The 16,061-nt window shown below is 34.8% G+C and overlaps 2 protein-coding genes across 6 annotated transcripts; one reads left to right on the top strand and one right to left on the bottom strand.

Annotated features, from left to right (window-relative positions):
- Positions 1-1,316: 1,316 nt before the first annotated feature.
- LOC130796917 (protease Do-like 1, chloroplastic) lies at positions 1,317-2,550 on the top strand (the record flags this gene model as incomplete). Its single annotated transcript, XM_057659348.1, is given in 4 exon segments — positions 1,317-1,515; positions 1,682-1,834; positions 2,121-2,255; positions 2,331-2,550. Coding segments are annotated over 4 exon segments (565 nt in total), but the record flags the coding sequence as incomplete, so codon positions are not given.
- Positions 2,551-2,696: 146 nt separating this feature from the next.
- Positions 2,697-11,344, bottom strand: LOC130796918 (uncharacterized). 5 transcript variants are annotated; one of them, XR_009038769.1, is made up of 15 exons: positions 11,004-11,344; positions 10,584-10,728; positions 8,618-8,679; positions 8,459-8,512; positions 8,140-8,223; positions 7,962-8,047; positions 7,447-7,527; positions 6,624-6,754; positions 5,608-5,649; positions 5,413-5,489; positions 5,241-5,331; positions 5,037-5,118; positions 3,805-3,902; positions 3,576-3,648; positions 3,299-3,356 (listed from the first exon to the last, which is right to left on the bottom strand). XR_009038769.1 is itself a non-coding variant. In XM_057659349.1 (14 exons), exons 1-14 carry the CDS (start codon positions 11,090-11,092, stop codon positions 3,188-3,190), a joined length of 1,266 nt encoding a protein of 421 aa, XP_057515332.1. In that variant the 5' UTR covers positions 11,093-11,342; the 3' UTR covers positions 2,697-3,187. The 5 variants fall into 5 exon arrangements, 3 of the variants coding, with proteins under 3 accessions (XP_057515332.1, XP_057515333.1, XP_057515334.1); XR_009038768.1 differs by having other exon boundaries at positions 3,300-3,356; positions 3,805-3,897; XM_057659349.1 differs by lacking the exon at positions 3,805-3,902 and having other exon boundaries at positions 2,697-3,356; positions 11,004-11,342.
- Between the last annotated feature and the right edge of the window lie 4,717 nt (positions 11,345-16,061).

Below are 16,061 nucleotides of genomic sequence, written 5' to 3' on the forward strand. Positions count from 1 at the left end.
AAGGTTAAAAATTCACATAGCGATATACGTGAAACTGAGTCATAACACTAAGAGGTGCCGCATCTGCGACATCGTGACTGTTACCGCAATCCCGACGGCACCCACACTTTTTTTTTCTATGGTCTAAGGCCTTGGGTTTGGATTTGGGGGAAGTGGACTAGCAATGAATGGTCATTCTTGTCCGATGTTTTTCCCGTAGTAGGATTCTGAGAGTTTGTTTCTTGGACTAACTTCCACTATGATAATAAAAAAAATTAAGATGTCACTTATGTCTGTTGGTGGCCAGAACTTGAAACTAACTGAAAGCCTTTCTGTTCTTCAAAGATTTTTTGATAGGATTTTATTTTTTTAGGGGTCAATTTAACAGGTTTTTGAACTTACCATGTGTGTTGATCTATTCTGTTTGTAAAGAATATTGTACAGGATTTAAATTTTGCTGTGAGTTAGTCAGTAGCATGGGCATCCCTCTTGTGTTTCATGCTGGGATATCTGTGATACATCATAAAGTAATTTATGATTGCTATCATAACTATTGAAATGATCTTATAAACGATGTTCAAACTTATATATTTGGAATCTCAAATGTGTTTAAATTCCTGATCTGTGTATGCCATAATGTAAAAAATGCGGTAACGGTCGTGATCGCGGTAACAAAACAGTGATGCGGTAACGAGAGTGATGCGGTTCTTGTAATGCCTAAATATCAGTCAAAAGTATTAGATATCCCTTGATACGGCCTAAACCGTGGTTTTTTTTACACCTTAACGACACGTGAAATATCGGTTCATTTATTTTGAAAGCCTTTACAGCGCGGCCGATGCGGTACGATGCGTCCTTGTTTTTACACTGTATGCTGTGTGCAGTAATAAGGCTCTAAAATTTTGTAGTGTTTTTTCTTTACTTTTTTCTCTACCCCTCTCTTTTCTTGGTTTAATCTAAAGCATACGTTATCAAAACTCCACTATTCTAGGCACCTCAATTGTTTTTATTCCTGATTTATTTATTCAGTTGAAGGCTCCAAATACAGTTTTCATTTTTTTGAAAGAGTGCCTAAAACTTAGGCTAGTTAACTTGGGCTATAATCAGGAAATGAAATTTATACATTTTAAGTTGTTATTTTGATCAGAACTGTAATTTTATTTGACCAAGTAAAAGTGCACATAAAGCTAATTTGGGTCTTTCTTAACGATATACATAAAAAGTACTTCTACTATCACTGTTAATCTCGAAGTTTATATATGTTTCTTGATGTTGGGATTATGCAATTTAAATTCTAACCTTGCCTTTGTTATGGAACCATTTTGATATTCATGTAGTGGGCTCAGGAGGGAAATCAGCTCTGCTGCAACTGGACGACCAATTCAAGATGTTATACAAACTGATGCTGCTATCAATCCTGGTAACAGCGGGGGCCCACTTCTAGATAGTTCTGGCAATCTCATTGGAATAAACACTGCTATTTATTCACCTTCCGGTGCATCGTCTGGTGTTGGATTTTCGATCCCTGTTGATACTGTAGGTTATCTATCAGCTATGCCTTTGCTTCAAATATCATGATCACTTGTATTAAATAACTATTGAATTTGATCTATTTTCCCGTTAGTTAACTTTCCTTTCCCTGCATGTTTGGAAGAATCTGGAAGTAGAAAACGATTACATACAAAGATTATTTTGTTTTCAGGTTGCAGGTATTGTAGATCAGCTTGTGAAATTTGGAAAAGTCACGAGACCAATTTTAGGGATTAAGTTTGCTCCTGATCAATCTGTGGAGCAGCTGGGCGTTAGTGGAGTGCTTGTGCTGGATGCTCCACCAGATGGTCCTGCTGGCAAAGCGGTAATTTTTTTTGGTTCTTAAAAATTGTTTATCTGTTACAATTACACCAATACTATCTAAGGTAAACCTGGAAATTCGTTAGGGCATGGGTAAGCACCTAAAGTATCGGATTTGGTTATTTTGTGAAAAGTTATCATGTTTTTGGTCCAAATTAAGGCGTGGAAATGCCCTACGTAGAACTCTAGATCGAAGTTATAAATTTGCTTTGGGCACGCTACTTGAGTTGCATAGACAATTGGTTTGTACTCGGTAGGAGTTCTTTAACAAATGCGTTAACTTTTCGCAGGGCCTCCTTTCCACAAAGCGTGATGCATATGGACGGCTTATACTAGGGGATATCATTACGTCAGTCAACGGGAAAAAGGTTACTAATGGTAGTGATTTGTACAGAATTCTTGACAATTGTAAAGTAGGAGATAAGGTATGCTTGTAAACTTCCTGTATTTGCTTGAACCGCTGTATAATGTGCAGAAGCATTAATTACTTTTTCTTTCAGGTAACGGTGGAGGTTTTACGAGGCGATCACCAAGAGAAAATACCTGTTATCCTCGAACCAAAACCGGACGAGTCTTAGTGGATCTTAGGGCTTTCATGTGAATGGGTTGTAAATTGGAAAATGTTCATAGATGTTTTTTGGTGGTAATTGTTCAATAGTAGTGCCTTACATATTCATGATAAAAGAACATAAACCTTAAATGCAAAAGCAATTTGGTTCACTATTCCTTGTTTTGACAATTGGTGACTAAAATAACACCAGCATATTCATGAGCCGGTTCGACCGCTCCACCTTGAAAATGGTCTACGACGTACACCTCGTGCATTTAAGATGATCTGAACAAGGCATCTAAAAAGTAAAAAGTGGAGAAAAGCGGCATGATTCGTGTACAGATGTTCCCATTTCCATCAATAGGAAACCTTCATCTCTACCTCTTGCAATTTCGTCACTTTGGTTATTCAAATAAGATCTGAATTTGTTTCTACTTGTTGGAAGTTGGAACCAAACATACGCTACCCTTTCCATTATAAACAAATTCCATAGCATTTCATGTCCACCAAGCACACCAAACAAGCCCTTGCAAAAAACGCCATTGACAACTTTGTACGTATATTACCCATTAAAAATTGGTATATTCACGTCCTAGTAAACCAGTGGTTCACTGAATATCGTACTACATCTGTATTTTGCCTTGAAAAAAAGTAATACCAACAAAAAAAATTAATATAAGACGCAATGGAGTTTTACTTCCACACATAAGATGCCAAAACAGATGACATACATACATTACTACTTTTTATATTCATTTGCACCGAAATTGTATGGGCTAACCAAAAGCATTCCTCGAAAGCTGAGGACTACAAAAATTTTCCTAGAGGCCTCAACTCTTTGGGTAAGCCATCAAAATTGCCCACACTTATATCAGATTGATTAAACGGCCTTGTCCGGTCTTTCCAAAGCACACTTTCAGCTATATGCTCCATACTTGGAGTCAGCATGACAAAATTTGGGTCAGCCCTTTCATACCTGTAAAAAAAGGAGAGTACAAAGTTCAAGAAGTAAAAAGATTTAAGTAATTTAGAGGGGCTATTAACAACACAACAAATAAGACATCCGCTAAGGGAGTGGAACCTAGGCTATGGAGATCAAAGCTCAATGAATCCTAATTTCAGGGAAGACGGTAGTACAGCCCAAGTGTACGACATTTCCCAAGCACAACAATAACAAGGAGTGCACATTAAATACCTGGCTTCTCTCAGGTTTTCCGCTCGAATGCTAAATCCGAAAGATGAATTTCCAACCGTATGATCCCTGGTTGCTGCAGAATCACAAAGGTCATATCAGACATCAATAAGTACCAAATAAAACATTCCAGACTTCATGGCCGTAGATACCAGTTCTTGAAGGTATCAGATAGCACCAAAAGATATGAAAGAAAAGCCACAACACAGATTTTGTTAAGAGGATACTAAACTAAAAATTGGTTGCATTCAGGAGAACTGTACTTCAGCTTGTTTATAACAAACTTGCGCTCAAGACCTTAGCTATGTACCAACTGAGCCTAAAGCTGATCTGACCAAAAAATAAATGGGTTAACATTGATATTAATCACAATGAGCTAAATATCAGCGACAGAATACCGAAATATGACAAAGTATGAACCCCAAATAACGCCAAAACAAATCTCATAGTCATGTTAATGCGTAGCTAATAGAGCCTTTAAAAGACAGAATTCAAAGCAAGGCATTCAAAAAAAAAAAAAAAAAGAAATGCTTTTAAAAAAATTGGCTTATAGCCATTTGATCTATTGGTTATTAGTCGACTAGGATTAAGGCTTTGGCGTTGTTGTAGCATCAAAAAAAACAACCCCAACTGATTTAACCAAACTCAACCCAATCTAAACGCGTATTTGCAATGTGTATATTTTTTAAACTAGTATCAATTTTGTTGACGTGTCTTGTAGCGTACCAACCACAGAATACAAGATGATATTGAATTGTATAAGAAGGTAATGTGAGGTTACAAATGGTCAAATTGTCCATTTTCCTGTACAGAGAAGCAAAACATTACTTCCAACAAGAAGAGTTGAGGATCCGAAATTCCGGAGAAATGAAAAGTACAACATAGCTAGGGGATGAAAAGATGCAATAAGTCCCACCTAATCCTTCCTAGATTTTCATGCGCTGATGTACAGATTGAAACACTAGCTTTACATGATCATTATTCATAAGCATTTGAAACATGGAAGCAATAGCAACTACTCAATACCAATTCAGGACTGTTTTGTATTCACTAATAAAAAGCCATTTAAACCTTGGTGAAATACATATGTTGCTCTCAATGGATGACATTTTAGCGTCTTTTTCAAAACTGGGTGAATGGAAAGAAAGTTCACAACTGCTCTAGCTTCAGCAGGATAGCCTTTTTGCTATGCGTACATAGTACGAGTTAACTGGTAAAACCACATAATAACCATGGAAGGTCACTAGAAATTCATGATTACAAACTCATTTTCAACCAGTACCCCTTCACCCCAAAATCCTTTTTTTCTCTGACTTCCATGTCTTCTCGGCAGTAGCTTCAGAACCAATAGAGCTTCAGAACTAACACTTTTGTTTTACTTTCAGAAAAATCTATCTGACAATGAAAGGAAAACAATTGAAAAACAGGGCACTAATCTATCATGTATCTACCAATAGAAGGTACCTGAAATGCTAAAAGTAAATGAAGGTTTCCACCATGATTTGAATGCCAATGACAAAGTAGAACTTAGAGGTCCTGCCTTCCCCTGCAAAATCAGCAGGATATTCGAATATAAAACTGCACTTTCATGTAAAGCTATAGGTGTGATATAAATGGCTCCACAACAGTTTTCTACAATTTTATACTCATTTCTCAATGAAGAGTGACCTTAAATAAGAAATTTTTGTTTGCCTGCCAAGATGCAGCTACTTGAAATGTAGAATCTTGAGATTTATCAGATGCATTGTTATCCTCCAACCTGTAAGCAAAACATAAAGAGATTACCTTGTGTCACAAAAGAATTTAAATTGATGATGTTAACACGACACACTTAGCTTACCTTGTCTTCAGCTCAAAACCAAAATCAAGATAATTTGTGATTCCAATTATTCCATTTTCTTCAAATGGATTCTGTACCTGCTCAATGGTGACAGTACATAGCTTAGTGTATCTCAAGAACAAGCCCTATATAGCTATAAAAGAAAGAAGTGAGCACATAAATATGGGTAAGATGTTTTAGGTGGATGAAGCATACCTTTCTTTGAACAACAACGTGTTGGTAGAATGAGGCAATAAACTGCAAGAGAAACATTAATTCATGAGAAGCCACCAGGGATGACACACATCAAGCTATACTAGAAGGTGGAACTCGCCCTTTGAATAGTTAAAGAATTATGTGGTTTATATGAATTCAGGGGAGTTTAAAAGGTTTTTCACGTGGTTCTCAAAGAGTGTATTCTGTGCGAGGATTTCATAGAAAACATAAATTATTCTTTTAATCTTTCAAGTGGAGATTTCCTATTCAATGCTGACTGAAGATTCAAGTAAATCTTCAAATATACCAAGTATGGTGCAAAATTTTCGATCCGGGAGCAGTGTTGCAAATACATTTTGCGGTCAATGCACATGTTTTCGCAATTGTCTAGTCCTATATTTTGGTCAGAATACGGTGATATGAGCTATATATTTCAATACGATACCAACACAAAACTATTGTGAGGTATTCCTAAACTTATCAAAGGCATAGCCCTTGTACGCCTATGATGACAAGTTGAGGACACAAGATTATAACTCATAAATAAACTAGAGGGGTAATTTTGTGGGTGACAATTGACAAAGATCAGATCCCCAATTAAGGTAGGTTGGTGGGCGCTCTTACCACCTGAGCTCTCACTTCATCTTCGGCATCGCGATTTCACAAAACACCTATCTCTCAAATTTTGAAGAGCAAATTCAAATGCTTCAAATGAAAAAAAAAAAAAAAAAAAAAGAGTTAGAAACACCATTAAAGGTGCATCTCAAATCTCAACAAGCTTTCACTTCAATATAAATCTCTAATTCACTTCTCTCTTTTAACTTGATGCTTCCACCACCTCCCCAAATGTTACAACTAAAAAAGAACAAAAGGAGTATAAAACATAAGAAGACACATATCGGTTGTTCAAATATTTTCCCAATGTTATAGTGACAAAAGGATCAACATCGAACCATCAAGCCTAAGAAGAATCAGAACAGGAAAATAAGATGTACCGTTGATAGTAAATTCCATACCTGAGAGCTATTTGCAAGTTCAAGACAAAAGTTGAAAGAAGGGCTTAGTGGGCTCCCTGAGCCCAATCCATAGCCTACTGCACAGCTCCAGTTCTTCATATTTTTCAGCTTGAAATCTTCTTTGGATCCATCTGACAACATTTAACATACAGTATACTTACAAACAGATAAAACCATACATTTGAAAATCTACCTTGTGCGTTTTGAACAAAATACATTACAATTTCTGGAACGGTGATCCACAATATCAAAATCGAACTGGCGCTTCTACAACATATCACTTGAATATACATAAAATCCGAACATACCAGCAAACAGAATGACAAATGACTATAACTGAACATCTGTGAAATCATCAGAAACTATGATATGTTTGCTTTTAAAGGTTTAAATTTAAAAGGAAAAGAAAATTAATGAAGTAAAATTAAGGAAGCAACTGTCAGTTAAATTATCCTTGAATATTAAAGTACAACACAAGATTATTTATAAAAGCCAGAATCCCTAACCTTTAAAAGAGAGAATGAGGTTATGAATAGGGAATTCATGATTTCCACACCTACTCAATATATTGCATGAAACGGTAACCTATTTTGACTATTTTTGATTAATTTCTTTTTCATCCCAAAATTTTGTATCACACTATTGCACCATTGTTACCTCTTCCTTTCTTCTTTACATGTTTGTGTAAAACTTTTAAAATGCAAGGTCAAACTAAACAAGCAGGAAACTATGACAGGTAAGAAACTATAAAGCTAATACTATTTATTGTGATTTTTGTCGGTAAACAATAGAATGTTTGAAAATAGAGGTACTTGATACTCACATAGTGGTTCATATTTAACTCCAGCGGTAACTCTACCCATCTTGCTGATAAACCAAGCACTTCTAGGAAATTCACCAGGCTCTGAAAACAAAGAAAGGTTCACAATTGAGCACTTATCATCTCTAGTTCATGCAATGGCATCAGCTCATATCACAATTCTCATGGAATACGACCATCAACATTTTCAGTGAACAAACACAATTTCACATGTCTAGTGGCAAAAACACACAGATAGGCAAATAAGCACTACTAAATTGTACTCATGCGCATGACTGCATGGCAAATGACAAAGCATAAAATGCTCAAGACAAATGTGAGCAAAACATATCCCCATCACTTGAGTAGATGAAAGATCATATCTTCAAAAAGTAAACTCTAGTACAACATGCTGTAATAGGGCTTCTCGGTCATACTTGAAAAAGCCACAACAGTTGGTCCAAAGTTTCCAGAGTCCAGAGTCCAGACCCATAAATGACTCCCAGAAACTCATTAGATTTGCAATGTTTGTCACATACTATGGATAGGAACAACAGTCATCCCAAACGAAAGATTTTCTGTGCCATATCTCAATCCCATCACACCAAAGTCTTCAGATGATATCCTGCACACAAGTATCATACTCTTAAGTTTACAATTAGTATATTTATTACCTTCAGCCTCAGATGCAATAATCCTCTTGGTTTCAGAAAATACCTGTTCTTTGATAATAGTGGGATGATTCCAAAGGCTCCGAATCCATATTTAGGATAATAAGCACAAGAACGTATCTGTAAAACCCTAAATAAAAACATTTATACCATTAGATTTATGATTCTAGAACATAAAGGCATGTACAAGTTTTCCCGTCTAACATAACTTATCAACTAGCTCAATGAGAAATTTAGAAGAATAATCATCCATATGTTTTAATAATAACATTTCCAAGGAACTGAAAAAGGACAAGAATCAAGTCCATAAGAAATTAAGAATGATATTACACAAAGAAGAAATATGTTAAGATAGTATTCCTTACGGGTCAGTGTTACCAACAGATAAGTCAACAAATGTGTGAGGATCATCAACATCACTGTTTGACAGACAAACAGTATTAAATAATTAGGGACTTCATTATTAGTAAAACTACAAATATATACTTCACAATAAAGTGGTGATCAAGATAATTATGACATACCTTTGCCAACGGAACTGTGCATTAGCTACATGTCCTAACTTGTGATCAAGAGGACCAGAAACCTGTTGCTAGTTAAGAAATATCTTGAAGTGATTACATCTCAGCCATTGAGCATAATATTTAATCAATCAACTACATGAAGACATAGAGAAACTTGGCATGGGAAGAGGCATTACAATTAGAACTAAGATTCACCCTTTCCCACAAAAAAGAAGCAAATTTGACATGTAGTCAATTAGGTGATTGATAGGCCTTATCTTATATCTTAGTACGAAGTGTTACCCACAACTACGACAATTTCATTGTCATTGTTCCATAAACATTATCAACCTGAATTTAAAAACATTAACATGCTACCCTTTAACTTACTACTGAAATAGTTTCTTTGGTTGGAGTTAGAATTTATTTGTAGCTTTAAAGCATTTTAAGTGAGCAATATAAGGAGTGTTGATGACATAACAAACAATGTTTGGTTTTAAATCCCGTTTGAGAATTATTTTTCCCTAAATAATGTTGAAACTATCAAAAAACATCAAAGTTATGGCAATAATGTCCTAATTTGCTAGATTAAGATCCAAGTAGGATCAGTTCTAGGTATTTTTTTCATTTTCAGTTTAAAGACCACCAACATAGTAACACTATTAGCGGTTCAAAATTATGCTTTTACCTTATGAAAGGAACTTAATTTAATTTTTCATCCCAAAAGGCACTATTAAAATGCTAACATTGTTAGTGGTTCTCTTAGCTGAAATAGAAATTATAATTCCGAGTCTCAATGAACTCTACAATGCTAAAGCCATAATTACAATATCGTGGAACAAAAAAAATTATCACGGAATTTAACAATTTTGAACAAAATGAACACTATTTTTTTCCCGGGGGGGGGGGGGGGGGGGGCGGCTCCATGTTTGATCCCCTAAGTCTTGGTCAAGCGGGTTCCGAGTCATTTTGGTCGTGTGATTTCTATATCGGGTCCAGTTTGGATCAACCCAAAAGGTCAAAGGGTTTTTTTAAAAATTTTCAACAAAACTAAAATTATATATAACAAATTATGTCCATCAATGTTAGAGCGTTAAGGAGTCAACAAAAAAATATTGACTCAAAATACAAAAGTTGATTTGAAATGTGTGGGTCATGATTGAATAAATGACAAATTTGAGTCAAAACGGTTAAGTACAAGTTACAGTTTGGTTCCACCCAATTTTTTGGTATTTTCGGGTCATTTAATTTTCAAGTTACTTATCAAAAAATTCAGATTAAAAAACCCACAAATTTTCGATCGGTATGCAAGTCAATTTCCGATGAAATTAAAAATTGAACAGTCTAGCCCTTAGTTTTAAAAAGTGTGCCTGTTTTGTGCCTATTTCGCCTTAAGCTGAAGGTCAGCCTAAAAACACCTTGCCTAGGTGGGGTAAAGCCCACTACAAGAGGTGTGCGCCTTGTGCGACTCGATGCGCTTTGCCATGCCTAGTATGTCTCCTTGTTGGGCTGGGTAATTAACTTATGCTTGTTTGTTTAAAAAAGAAATAAAACTCGAAATTCAAATTTACTTGAATATAAAGTTCGAGAAGTCGTTGCGTTTGCAAGAAAAACAAAAGCATGTGAATTAAAAGAAAATAACTTTGGATATTCTTCATATCTTATAATACTTATATGCTAAAGTAAAGTTTACCCCGATGATAATGAATGTTTTCAAGCATGTTGCTAATGTCATGTTCTTTTAAGTACTCCTATTATATATATTTTAAAATTGATTCCTCGCCTACAAATAAGCTCACTCACTCTAAGGACCTTTTGCGCCTTGGTCCGACTCACTCTTTTTAAAACTAAGGTCTAGCCTTAACCCTGAATGAAGAATAATGACTAATATTCCAATATGCGTGCTGGACAAACTTCAACAACTCTAGATTACTACGATCAGTTCAATAAAAAAAAAAAGTTGATAACTATATTTAAAGAAGGATACAGTTGCTACCAAATCTACATGAGGATCATCCAAAGGCTTTAGCAAAATTCTAGTTGTAAAATGTCTGGCTTCATCAAAGTAATCCTCAAAAAGACTTTTCAAGGCAAGCTTTCCAAATAACATATCATACGATGATTCCAACATCCTGCATGAAAATCACAATCACAATCACAATCACAGTCACCAAAAACTGAAAATCAATGCGTAAAATGTCAAATAAATTCCCAAATCCTCATTTAAAATTTCCCTAATTTCATCCTTACTGCATGAGCATTTTCATTCTCCACCCATCAGAAATGAATAACATTCTCATTTTCCCTAGTTCGAAAAAATTCAAATGTAAAATTGGTAAAATAAAATAGCAGTGAACTTGAATGAAAATGGGAGCCAAATAAAAGAATGGAAAAATGAAAAAGAAACCTAGTTCGAGCGGCAAGCGGAGGAAAATCGAAAAGCGGCGGCACCAAAACCACCGGTTGAGGCGGTTCCTTACTCATCAACAACCCCATCAAAATGAGAATCGAACGTCTTCACTAACAACTCTCTCGAACTGTATCTGATATCTCCAGACAAACAAAAAGAATCTCGAGATCGTCAATGGAGTATGGAATTATGAACCATTCATTTCTGCAATTTTCCTTTGATACAAAATACAAACCAGAGTTTGCCGGTTTTTTATCCCTCTTGAAAACAAATCGTTATCTTTGTTACTCCCTCCGATTCCTATTCATAACAAATTTATAATAGAATTGATTTCCATGATTAATATTTCATACTCATAGTATAACAATTTGTGTGATGTATAAATTTATTATTAGTATAAAAATATATTTAAATATAAATTTTGAATTACGTGTTAGTATAAAATTACAATATTTTTAAAACTATATAAAAATTTGGAATATATATAGCATTTTAATGAAAAAAATCGATTGTTAATATAAGTATTAATTAAAGTTCTTATACTTATTAAGGCTAATATGGTTAATCTTTCAACAATATTATCATAGTGATTCTTTGTAATGAACAAATTGGATGCTAAGGCTGAAGTGAATGCATTACCTATGAAGTGTTGAAATTAGATGGTAGAGTAAAAAATTGACCATTTTTCTAGAGTATTTTTTTTTTTTTGGGTGTGATTATGATGATGAACTAGGAACTTTTATGTTACGTTCTTTTATTTTATGTTCTAGTTAATGTAATATTTTTAAAATGTAATGGTCATCTATGAAATGAAAAGAAAACATTTACTGTGAATTATGTTCTTTATTAGCTTGCAATTGCATTATAAACTATAGTTTGGCTGATATTATTAAAACTAACTACACAAATTAGTGTACAAAATTACCATTAGTTTTACTACTATGCATCACAAATCAAAATTAAGAATTAAATAAGTAAAACAAAAGGTTGAACTTGAATTCAACAAAACTATTTTATTAAACTAGTACATCTATGATCAATAAACCCAAAAAAACTTCAATCATAATCCTACACTCTTTACTGATCACATGTTGATAGTTATGTAAGGATTTCATTGATGTTCATATTCAAGATATACTATGATCTTCCTTCAAAAACCACTTGCACATCCTACCTTTCCGTCCCTTGACCCCACACTAGAGAATAATGCCCTTTTATTTTTTAAAGTTTAGGTAGGAAGAGCAAATGCATGCATGTAGTGATGGCCACGGTGCGGGTTGGGCCGGTTCCGTTTCGGTTCCACCCGGTTCCGGTTCCATTTGGAACCTGATTCGAACGTTCCGGTTCCGGTTCCGGGCGGTTCCAAACGGTTCCTTGACGGTTCATGAGGCGGTTCTGGCGGTTCCAATTCGCGGGTCGGACCATCGGTTCTATTTTTATTTTTCCTTTAAATATAATATAAAAATACTATAATAATGCGGACGTACCTTTGATGATTACTTGATTATTAGCGAAATTCATTGCTTGTCATCGTTATTAAAATATTTACTAAAAAGAATGAAAAAAATAAATTAATAAGAAACGAATCAACGATAAAGATGATTAATAAAAAAAGAGGGAGAAAATGGACTTGAGCCTAGTACCCAACGGAATACTAAGCTGCCTACGTATCCCGAAGGAATCAAAACCCACGTAGTTCTTTGTCATACCTTTTTATTTGTAGTTGTTGAATGTTGATTGATCGTTGTCCAATTATTCCTATTCGTCTTCGTCATCATCATCTGGTTGGTTAGATGCTTCCGCTGACTCTCCTCTTGACGATGATGCAGATCTATCCATCATCATCCATGGATCATCATCATCGCCTTGATCATCATCGTTCTTTAGTCCTTGTGTTTGAAGCTTCGCTTGATCCCAATCTTTCTTGCAAACACATATTTGAATATTATGTGGAGCAAGACTTCTTTTCGTCTAAAACTCTTCTACCTGCACTAAAAGCAGACTCCGACGAAATCATAGAAGCAGGAATTGCAAGGATATCCTTTGCAATTCTTGATAATATGGGAAAATTTATAGATTTTTCTTTCCACCATTCTAAAATATTATAGTTACCTTGGTCAATTTCAAAGTGATGTTTAAGATAATTATCTAATTCTAAATATGAAGTGGAGGGTGAAGAAGAAGATGATCCTACAAAATTATCATCTTGGCTCATTATGTTAGCTATTACGGAATTATAATAAGAGGGACTTGCCGAGACGCTAGCACGCCTAGACGTATCGCGACTTGGGTTATATACACTAGCATAGTAATCATAAAGTTCTGCTAAAAGTTTTTTTACAAGTTCCAATATAATTATGTACATCACTAGGCGACCGATCTAATGATTGGTAGTAAAATCTAATTACTTTAGTAAGGACTTCTGTTTTAAAACACGGGTCTAAAATGGTCGCAATTCCATAAATAAAAAGAAAATCAGTAAAATATGTCTTCCACTTATCCATCATATCTGCAAGAATCGGCTTCAAATATGGGTTAGTATCATCATGCGAATGTTTAAGAAGATGATAAAAAATAGTAATACACTCACTTATTACTAAGTGGACGTTTGGTTCATAAACATATGCGCTTCTAATATTTTATGTACACCTATAGCTAGTTCCCATGTGTCATCACTTATATAACTATCTGTACACTCACTATAAAGTTGTGTTATAACTGGACGATAAGCAATCGCTTTTGTTAGTAAATCGTTGGTTGAGCCCCAACGTGTAGGAGTATCTAATGACCAATACACTTTTTTTAGTTGATAATGGTCACATAATTGCTTATATCGTCTCTTTATCTGTCCAATTCTAAGCCACTTCACTATGTCTCTAATGGGATATAATAAATCACTTAATTGTTTTATACCTGCTTGGCAAGATAAGTTTACTATATGAGCACAACAACGTATGTGTAATAATCTACCCCCAAGGATAAAACTAAATACAGGTTCGTTATACAAAAGTTCAATGCCTTTAATGTTAGCAGTTGCATTATCGGTAGAACAACAAAATATCTTATCTAATAAGTTCCATTCTTTACATATCTCTAGTAATCTGTATCTTATGTTTTCACCCGTATATCTTTCGAGCATTACCTCAAAAGCAATTATTCTTTTTTGAATAATCCAATTTTGATCTATCTAATGTGCTGTTACACACATATAAGGTTCTAAATGTGGGGGAGCAGACCAAATATCAGTTGTTATGCTAACCTTACCATTAAAAGATTTAAACATTTCTACTAATTCATAGCGCATTGATTCATATAATTTAATTGTGCGTCGTTTAAGAGTGTTCCTAGGGATTGCTCTATATTGTGGTTGTAAAGTTTTTCTAGTGTAATGCTCGTATGCCCTACTTTCACCAAGGTTAAATGTGTAACAACCCGACTTACAGTTAACTGAGTAAACAGGGTCATCGCTGGGTTCGTTTCCCAAGAAACTGAAATCACACTTTCAAAACTTGAGCAAAGGAAACACCAGTTTTTCAATGTAACTAACTGTTGAAATACACGAAGATGGTCGAATGCAACAAGAGGGGGGGGGGGGGGGGGGTGAATTGTTGTGTATCTAACTTTACTTCGTTTTTCTTCTAATTTGCGGAATTTTAACAAACAAAATAAAGCTTAAACGTAAAAAGCAAAAGATAAAAAGGAGACAAAGATTTTACGTGGAAACCTTCTTGGCCTAATAAGAAGAAAAACCACGACCCCCCGGGATTTCAAAATTCTCACTATGTTTTAGGCAATCAATTACAATTACATAAAACAAATATGCTTCACTTGAAGCTTCTCTACTCTAGGCCTAATTCTCTTTCTCAATTCTCCCTTTCTCTTTCTCTATTCTCACGCTTCTCTATTCCCTTAGACTTCCCTTAAGTCTAATTACAACAAAAACACTCAATTACCCTTACAAGGCCAATTCTTAAGAAGATTAAAATTAAGTAGTTGCTCAAGAAAAATATAATGAATTAATTGGCATTAAAATAACTTTGAATATTTTTCTTATTTTGATCTCACCTTAAGGACACTCTAAGATGGATATCGGTTTAGCGTAGCATCCCACGATTTCCATGTAGTGCACTCACCCCATGACTTCCATTTACTTACTTGCTCCCAAAGAAAGTTGGGAAGATATTGAAGATAGAGGTGGAAAATGACTGCGGTTCTCTTGTACGGTTAACAGAACATGAGTCACTAAGAAGATCCTAAATAATAGGAGACTCGTTCAAAGTAGAGAATAAATCTCTTGGGTGTCCGATTTTATAGGAGACTTATTCAAAGTGAGGAATAAGTCTTCTCCATATTTTTAGGTGTTTTAAAAAAACTTTTTGCCAATTAATAAATTAATTTAATTAAGCAACTAATTAAACTTTTAACCTTTTACATTAACCAAAAACAGAAAACGTAATTTTCGTAACTTCCAGTCAATGTCTTCTCCAGACCTGTATCGTGGGGAACAGCGCACTATCTCCATCTACAACCTTCGTCAGGACTTTAACTCTAGGAACAGTAAACTGAATTATAAAGTAATTGTCCAACTTCTTGGATATTTGAGACATGTACAAGTTCCACGAACCAAGTCATAGGCTTCATCAACGATTAACAGAATCGGATACTCACCTACAAAACAATCTCTAAAATATGTATTTTTATTTTAAGAGTGAAGTCATCATCAAAACCTAAGAGGCCAACACTAACTCAGCTAATTTTCAAACTAAACATCTAACTATAACACAAGTAATCATACAATTCACTTAGATTCCAATATAACCAACACAACCAAGACTAATATACATTTATCCAAAAACCTAATAAAAAACTACAAATTCCCACGTGATCAACTCAATATACATCCTTGGAACGCTATTCAATCACCGCTAACCCATCGTTCCGGACCGGTTCCGATCTGTAATCAAACTAAAAGATGGAAACAACAGAGGATCAGATCAAACTGAATGAGAAGTAATAGTCCAAAACAACAAAACACAGTAATTCAAATCATAGGTT

Source organism: Amaranthus tricolor, chromosome 12 (genome assembly GCF_026212465.1).
Source record: "Amaranthus tricolor cultivar Red isolate AtriRed21 chromosome 12, ASM2621246v1, whole genome shotgun sequence".
NCBI lineage: Eukaryota > Viridiplantae > Streptophyta > Magnoliopsida > Caryophyllales > Amaranthaceae > Amaranthus > Amaranthus tricolor.

Coding starts and splice junctions, on each gene's coding strand:
- LOC130796918 (XM_057659349.1), bottom strand. CDS start 11,092: ATGGGGTTGTTGATGAGTAAGGAACCGCCTCAACCGGTGGTTTTGGTG. Junction 10,729..11,003: donor CCGCTTGCCGCTCGAACTAG/GTTTCTTTTTCA, acceptor ATTTTCATGCAG/GATGTTGGAATCATCGTATG. Junction 8,680..10,583: donor ATGTAGATTTGGTAGCAACT/GTATCCTTCTTT, acceptor AACTAGCAACAG/GTTTCTGGTCCTCTTGATCA.